The sequence below is a fragment of the Electrophorus electricus genome, chromosome 14, assembly GCF_013358815.1.
Source record: "Electrophorus electricus isolate fEleEle1 chromosome 14, fEleEle1.pri, whole genome shotgun sequence".
In the NCBI taxonomy this organism is placed as follows: Eukaryota; Metazoa; Chordata; class Actinopteri; order Gymnotiformes; family Gymnotidae; genus Electrophorus; species Electrophorus electricus.
Window position 1 is genome coordinate 22264397 of NC_049548.1, and position 27500 is coordinate 22291896.

The 27500-nt window shown below is 48.4% G+C and overlaps 1 protein-coding gene across 4 annotated transcripts in view; it reads left to right on the top strand.

Moving 5' to 3' along the window:
- ryr2a (ryanodine receptor 2a (cardiac)) overlaps positions 1–27500 on the top strand; it is a 196894-nt gene that overhangs the window by 121564 nt on the left and 47830 nt on the right. For all 4 annotated transcript variants that reach the window (XM_035533858.1, XM_035533860.1, XM_035533859.1 and 1 more), the window contains 34 exons: positions 166–439; positions 631–745; positions 3220–3352; positions 3435–3538; positions 6963–7098; positions 7311–7497; positions 7829–7940; positions 9809–9929; positions 11303–11472; positions 11641–11861; positions 12418–12508; positions 12762–12902; positions 14445–14608; positions 14900–14978; positions 15124–15213; positions 15428–15565; positions 16098–16175; positions 16419–16494; positions 17754–17877; positions 18376–18491; positions 18615–18679; positions 19031–19152; positions 19720–19769; positions 20560–20620; positions 20811–21049; positions 21478–21559; positions 21841–21971; positions 22278–22598; positions 23358–23598; positions 23980–24067; positions 24450–24542; positions 24915–25085; positions 25834–25893; positions 26905–27039. In XM_035533858.1, the coding sequence (XP_035389751.1) occupies positions 166–439; positions 631–745; positions 3220–3352; positions 3435–3538; positions 6963–7098; positions 7311–7497; positions 7829–7940; positions 9809–9929; positions 11303–11472; positions 11641–11861; positions 12418–12508; positions 12762–12902; positions 14445–14608; positions 14900–14978; positions 15124–15213; positions 15428–15565; positions 16098–16175; positions 16419–16494; positions 17754–17877; positions 18376–18491; positions 18615–18679; positions 19031–19152; positions 19720–19769; positions 20560–20620; positions 20811–21049; positions 21478–21559; positions 21841–21971; positions 22278–22598; positions 23358–23598; positions 23980–24067; positions 24450–24542; positions 24915–25085; positions 25834–25893; positions 26905–27039 (4529 nt within the window). The remainder of the gene's footprint in view (positions 1–165; positions 440–630; positions 746–3219; positions 3353–3434; positions 3539–6962; positions 7099–7310; positions 7498–7828; positions 7941–9808; positions 9930–11302; positions 11473–11640; positions 11862–12417; positions 12509–12761; positions 12903–14444; positions 14609–14899; positions 14979–15123; positions 15214–15427; positions 15566–16097; positions 16176–16418; positions 16495–17753; positions 17878–18375; positions 18492–18614; positions 18680–19030; positions 19153–19719; positions 19770–20559; positions 20621–20810; positions 21050–21477; positions 21560–21840; positions 21972–22277; positions 22599–23357; positions 23599–23979; positions 24068–24449; positions 24543–24914; positions 25086–25833; positions 25894–26904; positions 27040–27500) is intronic.

The window sequence follows — 27500 nt, forward strand, 5'->3', positions numbered from 1 at the left end:
TTACCCGGAGGATTACAGAGTTACCCGGGGGATTACAGAGTTACCCCGGGGGATTACAGAGTTACCCGGGGGATTACAGAGTTACCCGGGGGGGTGGGGTTTGCTCTGCTCTGCTCTGCTGTTCTCTCGGCGGGTGTGACAGGGGTCCTGCTCTGTCTCCTGCAGGTACCCTTCAGCAGTTGATCTCAGAGACGATGGTGCGCTGGGCGCAGGAGTCTGTGATCGAGGACCCGGAGCTGGTGCGCGCCATGTTCGTGCTGCTGCATAGGCAGTACGATGGCATTGGCGGGCAGGTTCGGGCGCTGCCCAAGACCTACACCATCAACGCTGTGTCCGTGGAGGACACCATCAACCTGCTGGCCTCACTGGGACAAATCCGCTCTCTGCTCAGCGTGCGCATGGGCCGCGAGGAGGAGAAACTCATGATCCGGGGGCTCAGGTGAGCACACACACGCACATACACACACACACACACACCCACACACACGTACACACACACACACACAATATACACTAACCATAGACCTTCAAATACGCATATCTACACACAGCACTCTGTAATACTGTTATCTCAAAAATGTGAAAGATGTGCAGGACTACCAAGGCCTTGTATGTGATGTCATTCTGTAGTGACATCATGAACAACAAGGTGTTCTACCAGCACCCAAACCTGATGAGGGCCCTGGGCATGCACGAGACCGTCATGGAGGTCATGGTCAACGTTCTGAGTGGCGGAGAGTCCAAGGTCACGATTACGTCACCTGCCGCCTACAGAGCAGACAACACTGCGTCTTGGTGTAGGACACTAGCTTAGTGTTTAGGACACTACCTTAGTGTTTAGGACACTAGCTTAGAGTGTAGGACACTACCTTAGTGTTTAGGACACTAGCTTAGTGTTTAGGACACTACCTTAGAGTTTAGGACACTACCTTAGTGTTTAGGACACTACCTTTAGTGTGTAGGACACTACCTTAGTGTTTAGAACACTACCTTAGAGTTTAGGACACTACCTTTAGTGTTTAGGACACTACCTTAGTGTTTAGGACACTACCTTTAGTGTTTAGAACACTACCTTAGAGTTTAGGACACTATCTTAGTGTTTAGGACACTACCTTAGTGTTTAGGACACTACCTTAGTGTTTAGGACACTATCTTAGTGTTTAGGACACTACCTTAGAGTGTAGGACACTACCTTAGTGTTTAGGACACTACCTTAGAGTTTAGGACACTACCTTAGAGTTTAGGACACTAGCTTAGTGTTTAGGACACTACCTTAGAGTGTAGGACACTACCTTAGTGTTTAGGACACTACTTTAGTGTTTAGGACACTAGCTTAGTGTTTAGGACACTACCTTTAGTGTTTAGGACACTACCTTAGTGTTTAGGACACTACCTTTAGTGTTTAGGACACTACCTTAGTGTTTAGAACACTAGCTTAGTGTTTAGGACACTACCTTTAGTGTTTAGGACACTACCTTAGTGTTTAGAACACTACCTTAGAGTTTAGGACACTAGCTTAGTGTTTAGGACACTAGCTTAGTGTTTAGGACACTACCTTAGAGTTTAGGACACTAGCTTAGTGTTTAGGACACTAGCTTAGTGTTTAGGACACTACCTTAGAGTGTAGGACACTACCTTAGTGTTTAGGACACTACCTTAGAGTGTAGGACACTACCTTAGAGTTTAGGACACTACCTTAGTGTTTAGGACACTAGCTTAGTGTTTAGGACACTACCTTAGAGTTTAGGACACTACCTTAGTGTTTAGGACACTAGCTTAGAGTGTAGGACACTACCTTTAGTGTGTAGGACACTACCTTAGAGTTTAGGACACTACCTTAGTGTTTAGGACACTACCTTAGTGTTTAGGACACTACCTTTAGTGTGTAGGACACTACCTTAGTGTTTAGGACACTACCTTAGAGTGTAGGACACTACCTTAGTGTTTAGGACACTAGCTTAGTGTTTAGGACACTACCTTAGAGTGTAGGACACTACCTTAGAGTTTAGGACACTACCTTAGTGTTTAGGACACTAGCTTAGTGTTTAGGACACTACCTTAGAGTGTAGGACACTACCTTAGTGTTTAGGACACTACCTTTAGTGTGTAGGACACTACCTTAGAGTTTAGGACACTACCTTAGAGTTTAGGACACTACCTTAGTGTTTAGGACACTACCTTTAGTGTGTAGGACACTACCTTAGTGTTTAGGACACGACCTTAGAGTTTAGGACACTACCTTTAGTGTTTAGGACACTACCTTTAGTGTTTAGGACACTACCTTAGAGTTTAGGACACTACCTTTAGTGTTTAGGACACTACCTTTAGTGTTTAGGACACTACCTTAGTGTTTAGGACACTACCTTAGTGTTTAGGACACTACCTTTAGTGTTTAGGACACTACCTTAGTGTTTAGGACACTATCTTAGTGTTTAGGACACTATCTTAGTGTTTAGGACACTACCTCAGTGTTTAGGACACTACCTCAGTGTTTAGGACACTACCTTAGTGTTTAGGACACTACCTCAGTGTTTAGGACACTACCTCAGTGTTTAGGACACGACCTTAGAGTTTAGGACACGACCTTAGAGTTTAGGACACTACCTTAGAGTTTAGAACATTGCACTTTTGTCTTGGGCCCTAACTTTTAGCATGCAAAAGTCTTATAGTTTACAACAGTCTATTATAATTTATAACTCTGTCAGGAACTTTAAATTACAGAAGAACTGAAAGCTTTGAGCATAAAAAGCATGAGAAGATTTAGGATAAACCAAGCTGCTACTTACTGATTCAACACCTGCGTTCTTCTCAACAGATTTAGGACCCAATTATCAGAAAAACTACCACGGAATTTAAACTTCATGACTCTGTACACACCTCAACTGAAAAGACCCCTAGCAGAGTATTCATACGTGGTTTTGTTCGATGTTCAGAAGTAACACGTCACTAAACACAGTCCCCAAATCTACTGTAATCTGTAATCTGTGTAAATCTACTGCAAGACCAAATCATCCCTTTTTATATATATATATAATATGACATCAGAGCTCCGTCTGCTCTGATGAGAGTTAGGATTAGTTTAATGGCAGGTAGACCTTCATAACTTAATGTATACTGTATGAGAAGACTTTTTAAACATGAGCAAATTGAAATATCAATCTTGATATATATTTTACATTGATGTGTTCATGTTTGTTTGTTTGTTTGCTTGGGTCCTAGGAGATCACGTTTCCTAAGATGGTAGCGAACTGCTGCCGATTCCTGTGCTACTTCTGCCGTATCAGCCGTCAGAACCAGAAGGCCATGTTTGACCACCTCAGCTATCTGCTGCAGAACAGCAGCGTCGGCCTCGGTACCGCCCTCCCCCACTAGCCCCGCCCTCTCCTCACAGACCCCGCCCACTCCCTGGTAAATCCTGTATATTTGTCCTGCAGCCTCTCCGTCTATGCGTGGCTCCACTCCACTGGACGTAGCTGCTGCATCTGTGATGGATAACAATGAGTTAGCCCTGGCCCTGAGGGAGCCCGACCTGGAGAAAGTACGACACACTCACACACACACACACACACACACACAGAGTGAGTTATCCCTGGCCCTGAGGGAGCCCGACCTGGAGAAAGTACGACACTCACACACACACACACACACACACACACAGAGTGAGTTAGCCCTGGCCCTGAGGGAGCCCGACCTGAAGAAAGTACGACACACACACACACACACACACACACACACTCACACACACACAGAGTGAGATAGCCCTGGCCCTGAGGGAGCCCGACCTGGAGAAAGTACGACACTCACACACACACACACACACACACACACACAGAGTGAGTTAGCCCTGGCCCTGAGGGAGCCCGACCTGGAGAAAGTACGACACACTCACACACACACACACACACACACACACACACACACACAGAGTGAGTTATCCCTGGCCCTGAGGGAGCCCGACCTGGAGAAAGTACGACACTCACACACACACACACACACACACACACACACACAGAGTGAGTTAGCCCTGGCCCTGAGGGAGCCCGACCTGAAGAAAGTACGACACACACACACACACACACACACACACACACACAGAGTGAGATAGCCCTGGCCCTGAGGGAGCCCGACCTGTAGAAAGTACGACACACACACACACACACACACACACACACACACAGAGTGAGTTAGCCCTGGCCCTGAGGGAGCCCGACCTGGAGAAAGTACGACACTCACACACACACACACACACACAGAGTGAGTTAGCCCTGGCCCTGAGGGAGCCCGACCTGGAGAAAGTACGACACACACACACACACTCACACACACACACACACACACACACACACACACAGAGTGAGTTAGCCCTGGCCCTGAGGGAGCCCGACCTGGAGAAAGTACGACACACACACACACACAGAGTGAGTTATCCCTGGCCCTGAGGGAGCCCGACCTGGAGAAAGTACGACACACACACACACACACACACACACACAGAGTGAGTTAGCCCTGGCCCTGAGGGAGCCCGACCTGGAGAAAGTATGACACACACACACACACACACAGAGTGAGTTAGCCCTGGCCCTGAGGGAGCCCGACCTGGAGAAAGTACGACACACACACACACACACACACACAGAGTGAGTTAGCCCTGGCCCTGAGGGAGCCCGACCTGGAGAAAGTACGACACTCACACACACACACACACACACACACAGAGTGAGTTAGCCCTGGCCCTGAGGGAGCCCGACCTGGAGAAAGTACGACACTCACACACACACACACACACACACAGAGTGAGTTAGCCCTGGCCCTGAGGGAGCCCGACCTGGAGAAAGTACGACACACACACACACACACACACACACACACACATACACACACACACAGTGAGTTAGCCCTGGCCCTGAGGGAGCCCGACCTGGAGAAAGTACGACACACACACACACACACACACACACACACACACACACACACACACACACAGAGTGAGTTAGCCCTGGCCCTGAGGCAGCCCCACCTGGAGAAAGTACCACACACACACACCTCTCCTCTCTCTCTCTCTCTCCCTCTCACTCCTTCTTTAAATCTCTGTCTCCCATTTTCTAAGTAGCTGATAAGTTTACAGAGGCCAGTAAGCGTATGTTGTAGAACGCACTAAAGATAAAGAACCAACCAGGACAAAATCAGACCAAGCATGCGGAACAACAGGACCTTCCAAACACTAGCTAGGAGGCAGGGTCTTATCTGACATGTGCTGTAGCCATACAGATGTATCTGTATGTATCAGCATCCTATTCAGAGAAACTGTCCTGGATTTTATTTAGTTCAGAACTCAGGTTGCTTTTATTATACCTAGACAAGTGTCTGCGTGTGTGTGTGTTTGCGTGTGTGTGTGTCTGCATGTGTGTGTGTGTCTGCGTGTGTGTGTCTGCGCGCGTGTGTGTGCGTGTGTGCATGTCCGTGTGTGTCTGCGCGCGTGTGTGCGTGTCCATGTGTCTGTGCGCGTGTGTGCGCACGCGTGTCTGTGCGTGCGTGTGTCTGTGTGCGTCTGTCTGTGTCTCTGTGTGTCTGCGTGTTTGTGTGTGCATGCATGCGTGCGTGTCTGTGCGTGTCTGTGTGCGCGCATGTGTGTGTGCATGCGTGTCTGTGTGTGCGTGTCTGTGTCTGCATTCGTGTGTGTGTGCGTTCGTGTGTGTCTGCGTGCGTGTCTGCATGTGTGTGTCTGTGCGTGCGTGTCTGCGTGTGTGTGTGTCTGCGTGTGTCTGTGTGTGCGTGCGTGTGTCTGCTTGCGTGTGTCTACGCGTGTCTGCGTGCGTGTGTCTGCTTGCGTGTGTCTGCGTGCGTGTGTTTGCATCTGCGTGCGTGTGTGTGCGTGCGTATGTCTGCGTGTGTGCGTGTGTCTGTGTGTGTGCGTCTGTCTGCGCGTGTCTGCGTGCGTGTATCTGCGCGTGTCTGCGTGCGCGTGCGTGCGTGTGTCTGTGTGTGCGTGCGTGTGTCTGTGTGCGCGTGTGTCTGCGTGTGTCTGTGTGCGCGCGTGTCTGCGTGTGCGCGCGTGTGTCTGCGCGTGTCTGCGTGCGTGTGTCTGCGTGTGTCTGCGTGCGTGTGTCTGTGCGCGCGCGTGTCTGCGTGCGTGTGTCTGTGTGCGCGCGTGTCTGCGTGTGCGTGCGTGCGTCTGCGCGTGTCTGCGTGCGTGTGTCTGTGCGTGCTTGTGTCTGTGTGTGTGCGTCTGTCTGCGTGCGTGTGTCTGTGTGCGCGCGTGTCTGCGTGTGTCTGTGTGCGTGCGTGTGTCTGCGTGCGTCTGCGCGTGTCTGCGTGCGTGTGTCTGCGTGCGTCTGCGCGTGTCTGCGTGCGTGTGTCTGTGCGCGCGCGTGTCTGCGTGTGTCTGCGTGCGTGTCTGCGTGCGTGTCTGTGTGCGCGCGTGTCTGCGTGTGCGTGCGTGTGTCTGCGCGTGTCTGCGTGCGTGTGTCTGTGTGCGCGCGTGTCTGCGTGTGCGTGCGTGTGTCTGCGTGCGTCTGCGCGTGTCTGCGTGCGTGTCTGTGCGCGCGCGTGTGTGCGTGCGTGTGTCTGCGCGTGTCTGCGTGCGTGTGTCTGTGTGCGCGCGTGTCTGCGTGTGCGTGCGTGTGTCTGCGTGTGTCTGCGCGTGTCTGCGTGTGTGTCTGTGTGTGCGTGCGTGTGTCTGCGTGCGTGTGTCTGCGTGCGTGTGTCTGTGTGCGCGCGTGTCTGCGTGCGTGTGTCTGTGTGCGCGCGTGTCTGCGTGTGCGTGCGTGTGTCTGCGCGTGTCTGCGTGCGTGTGTCTGTGTGTGCGTGCGTGTGTCTGCGTGCGCGCGTGTCTGCGTGTGCGTGCGTGTGTCTGCGTGTGTCTGCGCGTGTCTGCGTGCGTGTGTCTGTGTGCGCGCGTGTCTGCGCGTGTCTGCGTGCGTGTGTCTGTGCGTGCCTGCGTGTGGGCGTATCCTTTCATACAGGTAGTTCAGTATCTAGCAGGCTGTGGTCTACAGAGCTGTGTGATGCTGGTGTCTAAAGGCTACCCCGATATTGGCTGGAACCCCGTGGAGGGAGAACGGTACCTTGACTTCCTGCGATTCGCCGTCTTCTGCAACGGTGAGTGCGTTCGGGGGAATCAGGGGGTCGCGCCCTGTAACGAGGTTCCGACTGTTGAGTCCGGAGTCATCAGCTCACCCGGCAGTCCACGCCCGGTCTTTCGTCTCCTGCTCTATAATATCTCACCTCTTCGCTCTGTCTGCCTCTCCCGTCTCTTCTCTTACACGCCGTGTGTGTCGTTTCGTCTCAACATCTCTGTGTATCTCCTGTAGGTGAAAGTGTGGAGGAGAATGCTAACGTGGTCGTCCGCCTCCTGATTCGTCGGCCAGAGTGCTTTGGCCCCGCCCTGCGGGGTGAAGGTGGGAATGGTCTGCTAGCCGTGATGGAGGAAGCCATTAAAATATCCGAGGATCCCAGCCGAGACGGACCCTCTCCTGCGTCAGAGGACAGCAAGACTCTGTACACGCAGTGTGCATGCATACACACGCATACTGAGTAGTTTAACTTGATATGCATGCAAACGTTCGCACACAAGAACCACGCACCAACTCATAGACGCTTCACACTTATGGCTTGTATGTTCTTATCTTCCTTCATACTTAATGGGCATTTAAAAATACTTTGTAGCACTTTTTAAATATTTCTAAAATATTTCATAAAAACCAGTACGGTGACATTGAGTAACACGAACATTTAGTGTGAAATAATGTCACCACTTGTTAATAAGAATAGCACTACATGGACATTGAAATGAAGCAATTTTGTGTGTGTGTGTGTGTGTGTTCTAAAGCAGCGACATGATGGAGGATGAGGAAGATGACACCATACACACGGGTAATGCCATCATGACCTTCTACGCTGCTCTGATTGACCTGCTGGGCCGCTGTGCTCCGGAGATGCATGTGAGTGCAACACACACACACCTGTAAATTATAACACACACACAAACCCATGTAAATTATAACACACACACACTTGTAAATTACAACACACACACAAACCCACCTGTAAATTACAACACACACACACACCTGTAAATTACATCACATGCACACAACTGTAAATTACAGCACACACACACACCTGTAAATTATAACACACACACCGGTAAATTATAACACGCACACCACTGTAAATTACAACACACACACGCACACACCCCTATAAATTATAACACACACACACTGGTAAATTATAACACACACACACTTGTAATTTACAACACACACACCTGTAAATTACAACACACACACTTGTAAATTACAACACACAAACTCACCTGTAAATTACAACAGACACACACACCTGTAAATTACAGGACACACACACACAAACGCCTGTAAATTACAACACACCTGTATATTACAACTACAAGCTATTACCTTACACTTTGGCATTTTTAGCGTTTTGTTTTTAAGTCTGCATTTTTGGCATTTGACAGACACTTTTATCCAGGGTGACTTTTTAATATACTTATAATTGACAGTGTGTGTGCTTCCTGGAAATAAACCCATGACCGTAGGGTTGCTACCACGTTTCTCCGTCTGCCCTATCAGGTGGTCTACAGGAGACACACACTGATGTGCATGTCATGGGATAGCAGTATGTTAAATGGCGTACAATGATTAGGAATTGACATTACCTCACGGAACGGCTTGTTATCTTGTGAGTTATCTTGTGAGTTATCTTGCGAGTTATCTTGCGAGTTCGAAGGAGACATGTTAGTGTGATGGATGGGGCATTCCATTTCCAAAAGCCGGGAGGGCTTTTAACATTCCTCGATCCACAGTGTTAAGTGTGCACCAGGAATTTGTCATAGGACCACCCACCGTGGACAGCGCCGTCCACAGGTGCTTAACAATCGCGCCCGGCTAGAATTGTCCGTGCAAACAGACAAGCAACTGGCAGAAATCACATCCACGTTCAGCTCAGTAGGCCCTACATGCTTGTCCCGCAGGTCAGTGCAATGTTCTTTGGCTTCCTTGGGATATGAGAGTAGAAGACCCACCAGAGTGCCTCTGTTAACGCCACGACACTGGACAGCGCCTCCCCTGGGCTCGTCAGGTTGCTAGCTGGACCCTAGAGGACTGGCAACATGTCACAGTACCAATTGTTTCGGGCTGGCGATAGGGTTTGTGTACGGCACTCACCCCAGCAAGCCCTGGAACCCAGTTGTCATCGAGGCACTGTGCAAGCTGGTGTGGGGGGGGGGGGGTCCTCGTGGCGTGGGCTGAGTCCACTGGCTGGCCTAAACACATTGACTAGTTTCACTGGTTGGAGACCATTTGCAGCCCTGCATGGATGTTGTACCCCCAAAATCATGGGATATTCCAGGAGGATAGTGCACAGTGCCATCAGGCCCAAGTTGTTGAGAACTGGTTCAAAGAGCGTTCTGGAGTGTTCAGGTGAATGGTGTGGCTTTCACGTTCACCCACCATGAGCCCAATCGAGCATTTATGGGATGTAGTGGAGAGGTCGATTCTTACCTACATATACCACGGAGCTGTGGGTGGAGCTGTAGGTGGTATCCAGACAGCGTGGCTCAACATCCCTCCAGATGTCTTCTGCCCACCTTTGGAATTGATGCCACGTTGAGTTGCTGCGCTTGGCTGGCGTAGAGGAGGTCCTACACTATGTTAGTTCTGTCCCATGGCTTTGGCATGTCACTGTACTGATCCAGTGATAGTGTAGTGTATAACACAGCTCACAAATCTGCATAACCCCTACACAGAGGCAGGCACTCACTTCAGATCATTGTGCTCCTTCACAGTTGATCCACGCTGGGAAAGGTGAGGCGATCCGTATCCGGGCCATCCTTCGCTCGCTCATTCCCATTGAGGACCTGGAGGGGGTGATCAGTATTCCTTTCCCCATGCCCACCCTGGCTAAAGGTGCGGCGACGCTAGTAAACACACACACACACTCTCACACACACACACACACACACACACACACACACACACATTCTAAAGGTAACAGCTACACTAGTAAACTCACACACACACACACACACACACACATTCTAAAGGTAACAGCTACACTAGTAAACACACACACACTCTCTCACACACACACACACACACACATTCTAAAGGTAACAGCTACACTAGTAAACACACACACACTCTCTCACACACACACACACACACACACACACACACACACACACACACATTCTAAAGGTAACAGCTACACTAGTAAACACACACACACACTCTCACACACACACACACACACACACACATTATAAAGGTAACAGCTACACTAGTAAACACACACACTCTCTAAAGGTAACGGCTACACTAGTAAACACACACGCACACTCTAAAGGTAACAGCTACACTAGTAAACACACACACTCTCTAAAGGTAACAACTACACTAGTAAACACACACACTCTCTAAAGGTAACGGCTACACTAGTAAACACACACGCACACTCTAAAGGTAACAGCTACACTAGTAAACACACACACTCTCTAAAGGTAACAGCTACACTAGTAAACACACACACACTCTCTAAAGGTAACGGCTACACTAGTAAACACACACGCACACTCTAAAGGTAACAGCTACACTAGTAAACACACACACTCTCTAAAGGTAACGGCTACACTAGTAAACACACACGCACACTCTAAAGGTAACAGCTACACTAGTAAACACACACACTCTCTAAAGGTAACGGCTACACTAGTAAACACACACACGCTCTCTAAAGGTAACAGCTACACTAGTAAACACACACACTCTCTAAAGGTAACAACTACATTAGTAAACACACGCGCACACTCTAAAGGTAACAACTAAACTAGTAGACACACCCACCCTCTAAAGGTAACGGCTACTAGTAAACACACACACACACACACTTAACACACTTGGAATTATTCAATATCGAGTCATTCACAGCTCTGTGCCTCCTTCTGGACACACTGGAAGTTTATTTTTTACATCTACCTAAATTTTGAAATGTATGGAGTTTTATAGCCGACGCTCCATATTAGAGCAATGTTATGCTGTGCATCTGCAATAGAATGGATTTTATGTTTGGCATTGTTCATTCTTAGGGTTCGCTGCACAGCCTTTGTGTAACATCCACTTGTTTCCTTGGTACTCATTGCTATATTATGACATTTGGAGTAATGGCAGCGTGAACAACCCACAACATCAATTCTTTTTTTTTTTTTGCTTTTTGGGTTGGTTGGTTGGTTGGTTTGTTTGTTTGTTTCTATTGTTAACGTTTGACACCGTTTGTCCCTCAGATGGATCTGTGCTGGAGCCAGACATGTCGGCTGGGTTCTGTCCTGACCACAAGGCCGCCATGGTGCTGTTCCTGGATCGTGTTTATGGAATCGAGGACCAGAACTTCCTGCTGCACCTGCTGGAGGTTGGCTTCCTTCCTGACCTCAGGGCCGCCGCTTCGTTGGACACGGTCAGTCACACGATCCTCTCTTTTAGGCTTTCGTATGAAATGTGTCGATGCGTTTGTGGTTCTTTCCATAATCTCCTTTTTTCCAAACACCATGTCACGTTTATTCAGGTTTAGCTGTTCCGCCCTCTGCTGTCGGCCATATTTGACCTTGACCCCTGTGACCTTTAGGCTGTGCTGAGTGCCACAGACATGGCGTTGGCTCTGAACCGGTACCTGTGCACGGCTGTGCTGCCGTTACTGACCAAGTGTGCGCCCCTGTTTGCCGGCACGGAGCCGTTCGCCTCGCTCATTGACTCGCTGCTCCACACTGTGTACCGTCTGTCTAAGGGCTGCTGTCTGACCAAGGCCCAGAGGGACGCCATCGAGGAGTGCCTACTGGCTATCTGTGGGTGCGTGACGAGCCCTGCTCTGTGTGTGTGTGTGTGTGTGAATGTGAAGGTGTGGATGTGTTAGTGTGCATGGGTGTGTGTGAGTGTGAGTGTGTGTGTGTGTGTGTGAGTGTGAAGGTGTGGATGTGTTAGTGTGCATGGGTGTGTGTGTGTGAGAGTGTGAAGGTGTGGATGTGTTAGTGTGCATGGGTGTGTGTGAGTGTGTGTGTGTGTGTGTGTGTGGATGTGTTAGTGTGCATGGGTGTGTGTGTGTGTGTGTGTGTGTGAGAGTGTGAAGGTGTGGATGTGTTAGTGTGCATGGGTGTGTGTGTGTGTGAGTGTGTGTGTGTGTGTGTGTGTGTGTGTGGATGTGTTAGTGTGCATGGGTGTGTGTGTTTGTGTGTGTGTGAATGAGTAACTATTATGGTATATTATGGTATAGCAACTCTGGTGGTGTAATAACTGCAACTGTTAAGCTTCTTATCTAATAGAAGAGTGATGATCTCAGAGTGTTCCTCCATGTCCTGGACTGGTATCTTTCTGCATGTTTGTTAATGTATGTTTTTGTTTTTTATAGAAAACTGAGGCCTTCTATGATGCAACATCTTCTCCGGCGTCTGGTGTTTGATGTTCCCCTGCTAAACGAACACACTAAAATGCCTTTGAAGGTGAGAGCACCCCCTCTGGTCACAGCAGGGCAACACAGTTCAAGCTTACAGACTTCATATTTTCTGTTTCTGGCCTTCGCCTTTTAAAGGCTATAAAAAGACAAAATTCATTTGACTAATTTGAAGGTAAAACAGTAAACACCAATTAGCAACTTGCTAATGAGATGGGGGAACTGGTTTGCTAAACTGGTACGATCAACATCAGTGTATGTATTCCTGGCTAAAGTATTCACTCGCACATGTTTGTTCCCAGCTGTTGACCAATCACTATGAGCGGTGTTGGAAGTATTACTGCCTGTCAGGAGGGTGGGGCAGTTTTGGAGCTGCATCTGACGAGGAGCTGCACCTCACCAGAAAACTTTTCTGGGGAATCTTTGATGCTCTGGCCAGAAAGGTACTGCCCAGTCAGGAGCGGTTATTTCACCAGTCAGGAGAGGTTATTTTACCAGTCAGAAGTGGTTCTGTCACAGTTCAGGAGAGGTTATTTCACCAGTCAGGAGCGGTTATTTTACCAGTCAGGAGAGGTTATTTTATCAGTCAGGAGCGGTTATTTCACCAGTCAGGAGCGGTTATTTCACCAGTCAGGAGCGGTTATTTCACCAGTCAGGAGAGGTTATTTTACCAGTCAGAAGTGGTTCTGTCACAGTTCAGGAGAGGTTATTTCACCAGTCAGGAGCGGTTATTTTACCAGTCAGGAGCGGTTATTTCACCAGTCAGGAGAGGTTATTTTATCAGTCAGGAGCGGTTATTTCACCAGTCAGGAGCGGTGATTTCACCAGTCAGGAGCGGTGATTTCACCAGTCAGAAGAGGTTATTTTATCAGTCAGGAGCGGTTATTTTATCAGTCAGGAGCGGTTATTTCACCAGTCAGGAGCGGTTATTTCACCAGTCAGGAGCGGTTATTTCACCAGTCAGGAGCGGTGATTTCACCAGTCAGGAGCGGTGATTTCACCAGTCAGGAGCGGTGATTTCACCAGTCAGAAGAGGTTATTTTACCAGTCAGAAGTGGTTCTATCACAGTTCAGGAGAGGTTATTTCACCAGTCAGGAGCGGTTATTTTATCAGTCAGGAGAGGTTATATCACCAGTCGGGAGACGTTATATCAGCAGTCACCAGTGTGAGTGGTCCCGTGAACAGGGAAAGAGTGAAGGCTTCCTGAAGCACTGTAGTATTTAGTATTTAGGTTTGTGGAGTTTTTTTGTTATGGGGTAGAATTTAGGGTTACAATTGGAGTATTTAAGTAGGTGTTAAAGATGTTGTGCTATCTTGAGTCATAGTATTTAGAATATTTTGAAGGTCTTTTTGTTCATCGTTTTGCATTTGTAATATTTAGTGCATGGTAAAGGTGTGCTGGTCATTGTTTTGGAGGTGTTTTATTTAATGTGTGGTATATGATGTTTTTGTCCGTGTAGAGATGTTTTATTTAGTGTGGTAACTGTGTGGTGTTTATTTTGGAGGTGTTTTATTTAGTGTAGTTAATGTGTAGTGTTTGTCCTTGTAGATTTGATTTATTTAGTGTGTGGTGAATGTGTGGTGTTTGTCTCTGTAGCAGTGTTTATGTAGAGTGTGGTGAATGTGTGTTTGTCCCTGCAGCAGTGTTCTATTTAGTGTTTGGTGAATGTGTGGATTTGGCTCTGTAGAGGCATTTTATTTAGTGTGTGGTGTTTGGTGCCGTAGAGTTGTTTTATTTAGTGTGTGGTGTTTGGCCCTGTACCACACCATTGTTTTATTTAGTGGGTGGTGTTTGGCCCTGTAGCGGTGTTTTATTTAGTGTGTTTTTTGGCCCCATAGAGTTGTTTTTATTTAGAGGGTGGTGTTTGGCCCCATAGAGGTGCTTTATTTAGTATGTTGTTTGGCCCTGTACCAGTGTTTTATTTAGTGTGTTGTTTGGCGCTGTAGAGGTGTTTTATTTATTGTGTGGTGTTTGGCCCCGTAGAGGTATGATGTGGAGCTCTTCAAGCTGGCTCTGCCTTGCCTCAGCGCTGTTGCGGGAGCTCTGCCTCCAGACTACATGGAGTCCAACTACATCGCCATGATGGAGAAGCAGTCATCCATGGATGCAGAAGGAAACTTTAACCCACAGCCTGTGGACACCAGCAAGTTAGTAAAACTTTCTCATGTGCTGAATATAACCTTTTGGATCAGTACAAATGCTTCATTCATTTTTTGGGGAAACAAGCAAATGTTCTAAAATCACTTCTCATTTCTTCCCCCTGTTCCATTTTTTATCTGTATAGAATGAAAACCAGAACATGTTAAAAGGAGCGAACTGGTTTTCTTGGTCGCAGTGTTAGCACTATGAATCCAACACTTACCGCGTCTTTTTAAAATGACTGAACTGACATCTAGAACAGGAAGTGGCTCTTTGACGTCATTCCTCTGTTTTCTCAGTGCGAACATTCCTGAGAAGTTGGATCACTTTATTAATAAGTATGCGGAGCATTCCCATGAGCGATGGTCCATGGAGAAGGTAGGAAAGCCCAGGGCTAGAGCTACGCCTTCTCCTAGAACTGCAGAATCTGCAGGTGTACTCTTTTCTATATCCTGCCTTCTCCTCTCTCTTCCTGAGTCTCTTAAGACTGCTTTTTTTGTCTTGGCTTTCTCTCTCTCTCTAGTTTGCTAACGGTTGGGCGCGTGGAGAGCAGCTGTGTGAAGCCTCCAAGTTTCACCCTCTGCTGAAGCCGTACAAGAGCCTCTCTGAGAAGGTACTCGAGTCGCCTCAGACTAAGAGTAGAGTTCATAGCCTGGACACAGAATTAGAATCCACCGTGGCTAGTGCAGCGCATTATAAACAAAAATAATCATAAAAACCCATAACTCGTCGGATGCGTGGAAAGTTGACCGAGTTTCACAGCAGGACTGAAATATAAGAGTAACGTGATAAAGCCACTTAACACTCCTGTACTGGCCCTCCTCCAGGATAAAGAGGTGTACCATTGGCCAATCAAAGAGACTCTGAAGACCATGCTGTCCTGGGGGTGGAGCATTGAGCGGACGAGGGAGAGCGACCCCACCCGCTTACACAGCCGCACACGCAGGACCTCACTCTGCAGCCAGGTGGCGACGCTGAGCCTCACATCCACCTCTAGCAGGGTGGTGTAGCTGGGGGGGGGGGCTCACATCCACCTCTAGCAGGGTGGTGTAGCTTTGGGGGGGGCTCCCATCCACCTCTAGCAGGGTGGTGTAGCTTTGGGGGGGGGGCTCACATCCACCTCTAGCAGGGTGGTGTAGCTTTGGGGGGGCTCACATCCACCTCTAGCAGGGTGGTGTAGCTTTGGGGGGGGGCTCATCAGAACAGGCTCCTGGCTTCCCGTGTCTAGAGTTGGGGATTGCTTTGGACCAAAATGTTCAATAATTTCCATTTCTCTCAGTCTGTTTATTTGACAGCGTTTAATGTCTCTTAACAAGGTTAGTTCACTACTGTGGTGTACTGTGGTACAGTGGTCACTCTGAGGCGGATGAACATATGCTGGACAGGTCCAGTGCGTTCGTGTTGCTACAGCGCGTGAGCCGCGTGCACTTCTCTGTGAGATTTCCTGCCGTGATCCCAGTCGGTTCTGGAAAATGAGATGGCCTGTGTTTTCCACAGCTGTCCATAGAGGGCACTCATGGATTCAGCCCCAGACCAGTGGACATGAGCAATGTCACGCTCTCCCGGGATCTGCATGTGAGTGAACCAGTACGGCACTGCCCACATTATTACACATGCTGGGAAAACTGGGTTTCAGACAGTGAACTAAAAAGCACTTGGCCATCTGATTGACTGATGGACTGACTGAATTTCTTTAACTGTTTCACAACTTAAAAAAACAAACAAACAGCATTCACCACATCCTAAATTTGGACTTCTGATTGATTGATCAATTGATTGATTAATCGGTTGATTGATCTGTTTGCTTTTGTTTTTCAGTCTATGGCTGAACTGCTTGCGGAGAACTATCATAATATTTGGGCCAAGAAGAAGAAGCTTGAACTGGAAGCCAAAGGTTCACACAGGCTGACAGGCTGTTCACACCCACACAGGCTGACAGGCTGTTCACACTCACACAGGCTGACAGGCTGTTCACACTCACACAGGCTGTTCACACCCACACAGGCTGTTCACACCCACACAGGCTGACAGGCTGTTCACACTCACACAGGCTGACAGGCTGTTCACACCCACACAGGCTGTTCACACCCACACAGGCTGACAGGCTGTTCACACCCACACAGGCTGTTCACACCCACACAGGCTGACAGGCTGTTCACACTCACACAGGCTGTTCACACCCACACAGGCTGACAGGCTGTTCACACTCACACAGGCTGTTCACACTCACACAGGCTGTTCACACCCACACAGGCTGACAGGCTGTTCACACCCACACAGGCTGACAGGCTGTTCACACTCACACAGGCTGACAGGCTGTTCACACTCACACAGGCTGTTCACACCCACACAGGCTGTTCACACCCACACAGGCTGACAGGCTGTTCACACTCACACAGGCTGACAGGCTGTTCACACTCACACAGGCTGACAGGCTGTTCACACCCACACAGGCTGTTCACACCCACACAGGCTGACAGGCTGTTCACACTCACACAGGCTGTTCACACCCACACAGGCTGTTCACACCCACACAGGCTGACAGGCTGTTCACACGCACACAGGCTGACAGGCTGTTCACACTCACACAGGCTGTTCACACCCACACAGGCTGACAGGCTGTTCACACTCACACAGGCTGTTCACACCCACACAGGCTGACAGGCTGTTCACACTCACACAGGCTGTTCACACTCACACAGGCTGTTCACACCCACACAGGCTGACAGGCTGTTCACACTCACACAGGCTGACAGGCTGTTCACACTCACACAGGCTGACAGGCTGTTCACACCCACACAGGCTGTTCACACCCACACAGGCTGACAGGCTGTTCACACCCACACAGGTTGTTCACACCCACACAGGCTGACAGGCTGTTCACACCCACACAGGCTGACAGGCTGTTCACACCCACACAGGCTGACAGGCTGTTCACACCCACACAGGCTGACAGGCTGTTCACACTCACACAGGCTGTTCACACTCACACAGGCTGTTCACACCCACACAGGCTGACAGGCTGTTCACACTCACACAGGCTGTTCACACCCACACAGGCTGACAGGCTGTTCACACTCACACAGGCTGTTCACACCCACACAGGCTGACAGGCTGTTCACACCCACACAGGCTGACAGGTTTGCTTTGCAGGTGGAGGAAGCCATCCACTGCTGGTTCCCTACGATACTCTCACCGCCAAAGAGAAATCCAAAGACCGGGAAAAAGCACAAGACATTCTGAAGTTTCTGCAGATCAATGGATACACAGTGTCGAGGTGAGAGCATGCACAGGCCTGCACATGTGAGGACAAGCAAAGTGTTTGTGGCAGGTGCTTTCTGCATGGTGGAAAAAGGTGAAAAAGATGTTGTCCTCCTTCTGGAAATCTTATTCTGGTTCCCTGGCTTTTACTTGACATTAGATTGATTGCATGCTTACAAAGACCTTTGATGAATCTTTAATAATGGTATCTTTTCCTAGGTCTTTAGTGCATCTTTAATGATGGTATCCTTATAGAGGTCTTTAATGCATCTTTAATGATGTTGTGCTTAAAAGGCCTTTACATCACCTGTAACATCATGTCTTTAGAAAGGTATCATTACTTTAGTGTCAGTATGGTCATGGAGGGCTTCCCTGCACCTTTAAAGGTGGGGTGGTTACAAAAGCCTTTAATAGTGGTGTCCTCTTCAAAGGCCTTTCCCGCATCTTTAATGTTGGCAAAGGTCCTTACTGCACCTTTAATGATAGTGTGGTTACAAAGTCGTTCCTCCTACAGGGCCATGAAGGAGCAGGATCTCGACACACCGTCTATAGAGAAGCGCTTTGCCTACACATTTCTCCAGCAGCTCATTGCCTACGTAGACGAAGCCCATGAACACATGCTGGAGTTCGGTAAGCACGTCAGTGAAGATACCAGAACGCATTTGCGCCGTTAGATTCAGCAGCTGGGGTTTTTTCGTGCTCTAATTTCCAACTCCTCTGTACCCGGTCGTCTGGGTGATGCATCCGTTCCAGACGTTGGTACTCGACTGAAAGGAGAGAAAATCCCTCACGAACAGCAGATGAAGTTCTTTGGGAAGGTCAGATATCACTCAAATACTCAGATGAAGTTCTTTGGGAAGGTCAGATATCACTCAAATACTCAGATGAAGTTCCCTGGGAAGGTCAGATATCACTCAAATACTCAGATGAAGTTCTTTGGGAAGGTCAGATATCACTCAAATACTCAGATGAAGTTCCCTGGGAAGGTCAGACATCACTCAAATACTCAGATGTCACACACACTGGCATCAAGCAAAGTTAGAAATTTACTGTACAGTTCAGAGACCCGGAAGGACTCTTGTCTTATGGGAAATGATCCTTCACAAATACATCATGGACACACTGCAGGAGCATGGAGGAGTTGGGGCTGTTGGTTGTTTTTTCCACAGGTTGTTCTACCATTGGTTGACCAGTACTTTAAGAACCATCGGCTCTACTTCCTGTCCACTGCCATTCGGCCAATCAGCAGTGGAGGCCATGCGTCTAATAAGGAGAAAGAGATGGTGACCAGGTAAACATGATGACTTCACAGAGTAAATCACGATAACGTCACAGAGTAAAACACAGTGACTTCTACAGGTCTCAGGTTTACTCCATACGTGACTGAAAAGATAAATACTGATAGATTAGCTGCTTGTACTCTTAAAATGTTACAGTTTATTCATTTGAAGTCATCACCAGGTTTTGCTAATCAATCTCATAAAAAGATTGGCTTTTTGTAAAGAAATCACCAAGAAAGAAAGAAAGAATATATACCCAGGTGCTATCTATCTATCTGTCTACCTTATATTTACATATATATTCCCAAGATAATAGAACGGTTCCATCCAAAATGGCTGTTTGCCAGTGTTTATTTATGTTTTTTAGATGTTAATGCTTATTAACAGGAAAATGCTACAATATTTTGTGAACCACGCTGTTTATGTTCTCCTTCAAAGCATGTTTAACCCTCGCGTAACTTAATTTGTGTATTGGTATCTCTGCTTTTGCCTGATTATAAAACCGCTCGCTAGTCTGCCGGTACTGATATCCCCTCTGTTCTCCTCTTTTGTGCCTTCGGCCCTTCTGTCTTGTTCAGTCTTTTCTGCAAACTGGGAGTTCTTGTCAGGCATAGGATATCTCTGTTTGGTAAGGCCACTAGCTGTGTGATTCTGCCTTTATCTGTGTGCTGTTTTTAGAATGGCATCTGTATGTGTGTCTGTGAATGCATGCCAGAAGTTGAGTGTCCTGTCGTTCAGCGGACCTCACAGCATGGATTCAGATTAACTTGGACATAATCAGGTTATGTAGCTTGATTTGTAATGTTAGATAACACCAGGATCACTCCAGATGTTCCCCAGCTGTGGGTCCTCAGAGCCGATGACCAGTCAGCTGTGGCGTGAGACCCATCAGGAAGCTGAGAGGGTCACTGGCCCAGCCCTTTGCTTGCCTTTCGCAGATAAAATGTTTAAATGTTTACAATTTTGCTTTGAGATCGTTTTTTTTTTTATCCTTTCATGACTTCCATCATAACAGCCCGTTGTGTGGAGAATTCCCTCAGAAAGGGGCTTGGTGTCCAAGAGTTTGTTCAAAACAAGAAAAGGCTTCTTCACTTGTTAATCCTCAGCGACTAAAATTGATTGTTAAATATCAATGGATAAAATTTAAATGAATGTTCCGCTGTCCTGTTTTTCTGCTAAAACATACGCTGGATGTCATGGTGCAGATTTGCATGCCTTTAACAGGTAGGGAAGGTTATTGGTGCTTGTGGTAGGTGCATGCTAGCTGTACTGTACACGGCATGACGGGGTAGGTGCCCCTGTGTTACGTATATGTGAGCAAATATGTTTCTTTCCCCCTTGGTTCTGATTCTACAAGGACCAGTGTTTCCCAGAATGCCTCTGTGGCTGGCTTTGAAGCGTGTGCTTTACCTTTGCAGGAAGTGACGCTACATCTATAGTGAACTGCCTTCATATACTGGGACAGACGCTGGACTCCAGGTCAGTGAGCCCCTCAGCTCGGAAAAATCAGTGGACCGAGAAACGAGAGAGATGTCGTAGATCAGTGGTAGCTCAGTGTTGAAGGTCCGGGGCGGTGCAGTTAGGATGCTGCTGCTCCTCCGAGGTGGGCGGGGACAGCAGCTCACTGTTGTCGTGAACGTGTGGCTCCGCCTTCATCTCGCCGCCGCAGGACCGTGATGAAGACGGGGCAGGAAGCGGTCAAGTCGGCCCTGCGATCGTTCTTTGACAACGCCGCCGAGGACCTGGAGCGGACCATGGAGAACCTGCGACAGGGCCAGTTCACGCACACCAGGACGCCGGCGCGAGGCGTCACCCAGATCATCAACTACACCACGGTGGCTCTGCTTCCAGTCCTCTCCTCGCTGTTCGAGCACATCGGCCAGAACCTGTTCGGAGAAGATCTTATCCGTGAGTGACATGAGTGCACGCCCGTCAGAGCGTTGCAGGAAGCACCTTGCCTACACCTGTACACCTCACAATAAATAACCAATCGGACGGCGCCAGGCTATTTCAGGTTCCCACCGTGAAACGCACTACAGCTCTGTTCTTCCGTAGTGACCTATACAACAGCGTTGGGGCAGATATACTACGCACACTTATATTCCTACACACTTATATTCCTGATCCACACTTCACGGCTTGTGTGTGACATCATTAACGTTCTTTTTCTGGATTTAACCAGAGACCCACAGCTCTGTGAAAGCTGTCATTACTGTAGATGAGGTGTCGAATCAGATTTGGTAGTCCAGGACGAACAATGAGCCGTGAAGTCATAAAGATGCCACCTCCAAGCAGTGCACTGTAGTTTAGTAAATGTACTGTGTCTTGTTTGGCAGTGGATGATGTCCAGGTGTCCTGCTACAGGATCCTAACTAGTCTCTATTCACTGGGCACCAGCAAAAGCATCTATGTAGAAAGGTACTGCACAGACTCACTGCATTACACAGCTTCCTTCAGCAGGGGAGACCTTCCCCTGAACCTCACACAGCACTCACACACCCACCATTCTGATATTATTTCCATTTATATACCTGGTGTTTATATTCCTGGCCAGCCGAAGTCTAGAAAAAACTAAAAAGGATTGCTGTATTAAAAAGTTGTATTACAGTTTCCACTCTGGGTGGATGGACACAGGCCCATTCAACTTGACGTCAGCTGCGTTTTGTGCTGCTGTGTGGCTGTGTTGGGGCTGTGTGCAGGCAGAGACCTGCCCTGGGCGAGTGTCTGGCTGCGTTCTCCGGGGCCTTCCCCGTTGCATTCCTGGAGCCTCATCTGAACAAATATAACAGCTACTCCATCTACAACACCAAGTGCTCGAGAGACAGGACGGGTGAGTGGGCCGTGGCCGTGCTATGGCTTCTCAGACGAGCTTCTGATTGGCTGACGTCTGGAGGGTGCTGCGTTTGCCTTTGAGTTATTGTTGGTTAGTCAGACAGTACGACTGAGACCGGCACCGAGAGAAAGTAGTACACAGTGGGCCAGAAGAAGCCAAGAAACGGTTCAAATATGCTCTCTCTCTCTTCCTCTCTCTCCTGATCTGTACCCGTTCAACCCCCACCTCTGTCTGCATCCTTCTTTTCTCTCCATATCCCTCTATCACTTTCCTGGCCACGCCCCGCCCCCCTCTCGGTATCAGTCTCCGGTCTCCCCACCCAGGTGGAGGAAGCGTGTCCCCTAGTGCCTTCCCTGGAGAAAGCCCTAGAAGAGATCATGGAGCTGGCGGAGTCCGGCATGCGCTACACCCAGATGCCCCACGTCATGGAGGTGGTACTGCCCATGCTGTGCAGTTACATGTCCCACTGGTGGGAGCATGGGCGTGAGAGCAACCCCGAGCACGCCCACGACTGCTGCACCTCCCTGACCTCCGAGCACATGAACGCCCTGCTGGGGAATATCCTTAAAATCATCTACAACAACCTGGGCATCGAGGCTGGGGCCTGGATGAAGAGACTGGCAGGTGAGCAGACAGACGGGCGAGCTGACAGACGGGCGAGCAGACAGACAGGAAGGCAGACAGACAGGCGAGCAGACAGACGGGCGAGCAGATAGACGGGAAGGCAGACAGACGGGCGAGCAGACAGACAGCAGAGCTGACAGACGGGCGAGTAGACAGACGGGAAGGCAGACGGACGGGCGAGCAGACAGGCGGGCGAGCTGACAGGCGGGCGAGCAGACAGACGGGCGAGCTGACAGGCGGGAAGGCAGACAGACGGGAAGGCAGACAGACAGGCTAGCTGACAGATGGGTGAGCAACTGGTTAATGCAACATCACGACTGGTTAATGCAACATCACGACTGGTTAATGCAACATCACGACTGGTTAATGCAACATCACGACTGGTTACTACAACATCACGACTGGTTACTACAACATCACGACTGGTTAATACAGCATCACGACTGGTTAATGCAACATCACGACTGGTTAATACAACATCACGACTGGTTAATGCAACATCACGACTGGTTACTACAACATCACAACTGGTTACTACAACATCACGACTGGTTACTACAACATCATGGCAACTTCATGGAAGTGATTTGGTTTCTGCACAAAGCTCACAGGGTCATTGTAAGAGTCGACTTTGAGTGTCCCTTTGAATGCTCACCTGTCTCTGACCCTTGACACTCTTTTGGTGGCTCACCGTCCTGCACTGTAAGAGGCCCTTCCTCTCACCCTCCTCTTCCTCACACTGTTCCCTCCCTCCGGCAGTCTACTCCCAGCCCATCATCAGCAAGGCCCGGCCACAGCTGCTGAAGACCCACTTCCTGCCTCTAATGGAGAAGCTGAAGAAGAAGGCCTCCACCGTGGTGCAGGATGAGGAGCAGATGAAGGCGGAGGGCCGTGGGGAGATGTCCGAGTCTGAGCTGCTCATCCTGGATGAGTTCACCATCCTCGTGCGAGACCTGTACGCCTTCTACCCTCTCCTCATCCGCTTCGTCGACTACAACAGGTGAGAGGGCGTGGCCGGACACACGGGGGCGTGGCCGGACACACGGGGGCGTGGCCCAGACGAGGAAGGTTCGATCAGTAGCAGGTTTGGTTCAGAGGCTGGTGTCCCTGCGTAGTGAACTCTTCTGAGGATTCTGAGTTGAGTTTGTGAACGTGTATTTATATATTTACCTAATTAACTGCCTAACTGTAAATAACACCGACTAGAATGTACTGAGTATAACTTGGCATTAATGTGGGTGTGACTGGTGTTTGGATGGTGTTTGTCTGAAGGTCAGAGTTAAGCCTGGTGTTTGGATGGTATTTGCTGTAATGTCTGGCTCTGTAAAGCTGCAGTGTGTCGCTGAGACAGACCTCTGGGTCACCGTGTGCTTGTCTCCAGAGCAAAGTGGCTGAAGGAACCGAACCCAGAGGCTGAGGAGCTGTTCCGTATGGTGGCTGAGGTCTTCATCTTCTGGGCTAAGTCCCATGTGAGTGCACGCAAACACACACACACAAGAACATCCACATGTACACGCACACATCGGCATCCCAATCTCCTGCTGAAACACACTCAATCATCGTTACATCCACACTATTGGCTTATTACGTTAGTTGTAGCTTTAGCCCTAGATCTCAGAGAAACACACTGTCTTTGTCTGTCAATTCAGACATCAGTATGTTTATAGTTTGCGAAAGCATGTCAGGTGTACGCCTGGTTCTACAGCTCTGGATCGGCTAAGCCGCACTAAGGACTGGCAGAGCTCAGAGTTCGAGGCCCTGGTCTATGAAGCAGCAGTGAGACTGAGCCAACTGAATATGAACACCCCGCAGTTCAAAAGTGGAAAAGGATTCTTTCTTGTATGTTGACAGAATTTCAAACGGGAGGAGCAGAACTTTGTTGTTCAGAATGAAATAAACAACATGTCATTCCTCATTACCGACACCAAATCCAAAATGTCCAAGGTAAGAGGTTACACACACGTGCACACACACACACACACACACACACACACACACACACACACACACACACACACAGACACTCATGCATGCACGCATATACACACACACACACACACACACACACACACACACGCATACACACACACACATCATGGGATCTGAGGGTCAGTGGACTCTCTCAAAATCCATTTGTCCCTAATGCTGATACAAACATTCTATTAAGAAAGTATTTCTGTTCGTTTTTTAATCAGAACAGTGTTATTATTGTTACTGCTGAAGCTCTGCACTGAAATTATTTCAAGTTCAAACCATTATTTCCCACAAGTGAGATTTATTGAAAATAAGGCATCATATTTCCTTACTGGCCAACAGGGGGCAGTGTCAGACCAGGAGAGGAAGAAGATGAAGAAGAGAGGGGATCGATATTCTATGCAGACCTCTCTCATTGTGGCTGCCCTGAAGAGACTGCTTCCTGTTGGCCTGAATATCTGTGCACCCGGCGACCAGGAGCTAATCGCCCTCGCCAAAATGCGCTTCACGCAGGCAAAGTGCCACACCTACACTACTGCACGCCAGCTGCCTGGGACCCTGCGCTGTCTGTCATACACACACACACACACACACACACACACACACACACATACATACATACATACACACACACACTCACACACACACACACACACACATACATACACACACACACAAGGTATTTATGTGCCACTTTTCATACATATAGTTCAAAGTGCTTCACAAAAGGTTTAAATGTCAAGATTATTTCATTCCAAGATCCATCACCTCAGGAAGGATTTTGCAGCAAAAAAAGAGATTACATTGATAAAATGATTCAGTAGAAAAGATAATTAAACAAATGACTGATTTAAACAGAACGCACTTCAAAGAGTAAATAAACTAGTAAAATAAATAAAAGTTCAAATGCTAAAAGATGTCAAATTTCACAGCAAATTGAGGATTAAAAGAAATGAAAGTGCCCACAGTAGCGGCAGGATCCGCCGATACACCCGCTTCTGTCTACGAGCAGCGGAGTAGCTGAACGCAGCCTCTCCACGTTCCTCGGACAGGACGGACTGGCTAGTTCCTACCAATCAGAGTTCTTCTCCGACTTTATCAACAGAGCACGTCGGCTACGCTGACCCCTCATCGGCAGGCCATTAACGGACCAGCAGTGATACCTTATTAAAGTCATCGGTGTAACACACTAGTAGCCAGAGCGGAATGTGATTTTTCCCTAAATATTCCGAGTGTGAAATGTCCGGTTCTTGTCCAACAGAAGGACACAGAGAAGGAGGTGCGGGAGAGCATCCGTAACAATCTGCACCTGCAGGGCAAGGTGAGGTCTTCTGCCGCCACGCCTGGTCTCAGAGCCTCGCCACTGTATCTTCACCAGTATCGTTCTGCCATTCCATTGGGATTCGTTGATTCGTTTGATTCATTGCGCTTGAGTCAATGATCATTTAACTCTGCTGAAAGCTCCATTTGCGCTAATTTTGAGGTGTAAACGTGGCACTGTAAGGTTTCCGTTAAAGCTGGCGAGGTCACGGCCTTTGCGGTCTGTGCTGCCTCTAACTAGCAGAGGACTTCGCACGTGTCGGTATTTAAACTCCACTGCCAGGCCCTCCCCTCTCTGCATGTCTGCGTGACCCCGCCCTCGGCTCCGCCCTTTGCCCCACCCCCCGGCCCCGTGGCTGTATACACGCCGATGCCTGTGAAACTGCTTGCAACTGAGAGCATTTTATTGATTAAGGTGTTTGACTCATTAAATTGCAAAGATTTACAAGTCTCTTACATTCATTCATTCATCTCAACTTTAAATAATATAATGAAAGGTTTGTTAATAAGTTCCAAAGCACGACAGTAGTAAACATTCAGCTTGGGTCTACAAAAACGCAGACATGAAACAATCAGTAGAAATGCTTTCCAAGAAACCTGACCAGCTGCAGTTTCTCCAGAGATGTCTGCTAAGTTAAAGGGCCCATATCCTATGTTTTTCTTTTTTTATATTTAAGATTTTTTCACTTGCAACATTTGTGTGGCGTTATGTTCCAAAAACGGTCAAAATGTATTTTTATATAATCATTTTATATAATCATTATACTTTAGAATGAAACGGTCTGTTTCTGTTAGCACTGCTTTAAGATACAAGGTAAACACCGCATGCCTGAGGTTTCCAGCATCAGGGCCCTTTAATACAGCTGGGCTTTTAATATAATGGGATCCACTGACCAGCTCAGAGTAGTGAGTGTACTGGATGCCCGCATTTAAAGGCTGTTCAGTCCTGTTTTACATTAGCTGTTTCAGCTGTTCATGTCACTGAGATGTCAACGGTGCGCCTGTCTTGTAGCTAGAGGATCCTGCGATTCGCTGGCAGATGGCCCTGTATAAGGACATGCCCAATCGCACCGAGGACACATCCCACCCGGAGAAGACAGTGGAGAGGGTGCTGGACATCGCACATGTGCTGTTCCACCTGGACCAGGTCAGTCCTTCACTGGAATGACATCAAAGGTCCAAAAATGCGTTCACATAAAACAACAGTAGCAGCTCGGACAGTAGCAGCATCCAAATGATCCTGTTTTTGTAACTACGAATGACACAGCATGGAAATCAAATTGTACAAGACCAAGTGGAATTAGGCTATGTTCAGATTACAAACCTAAGCTGACCAAAACCTTTTGTTTTTTCACGGCTGTGGACACACGAATCTGATCTTTTCAAATCAGAGTCAAGTCACTTTCATATGTGGTCCTGTATCGGATTTGTGTCTGATTTGTGGTCAGATAGGAATTCCTGAGCCTTGGTGCCTGTACACATATGCTGAGCGCAGTCGCTGTCGAAACTGTAGAACAACTGCGGTAACTGCTCTGAAAGATAAAAGGCTAGCTGTGTCTCCTCAGATCATGCACGGCTAAAGAACCTCCACAGCCAAATGCACTGCTC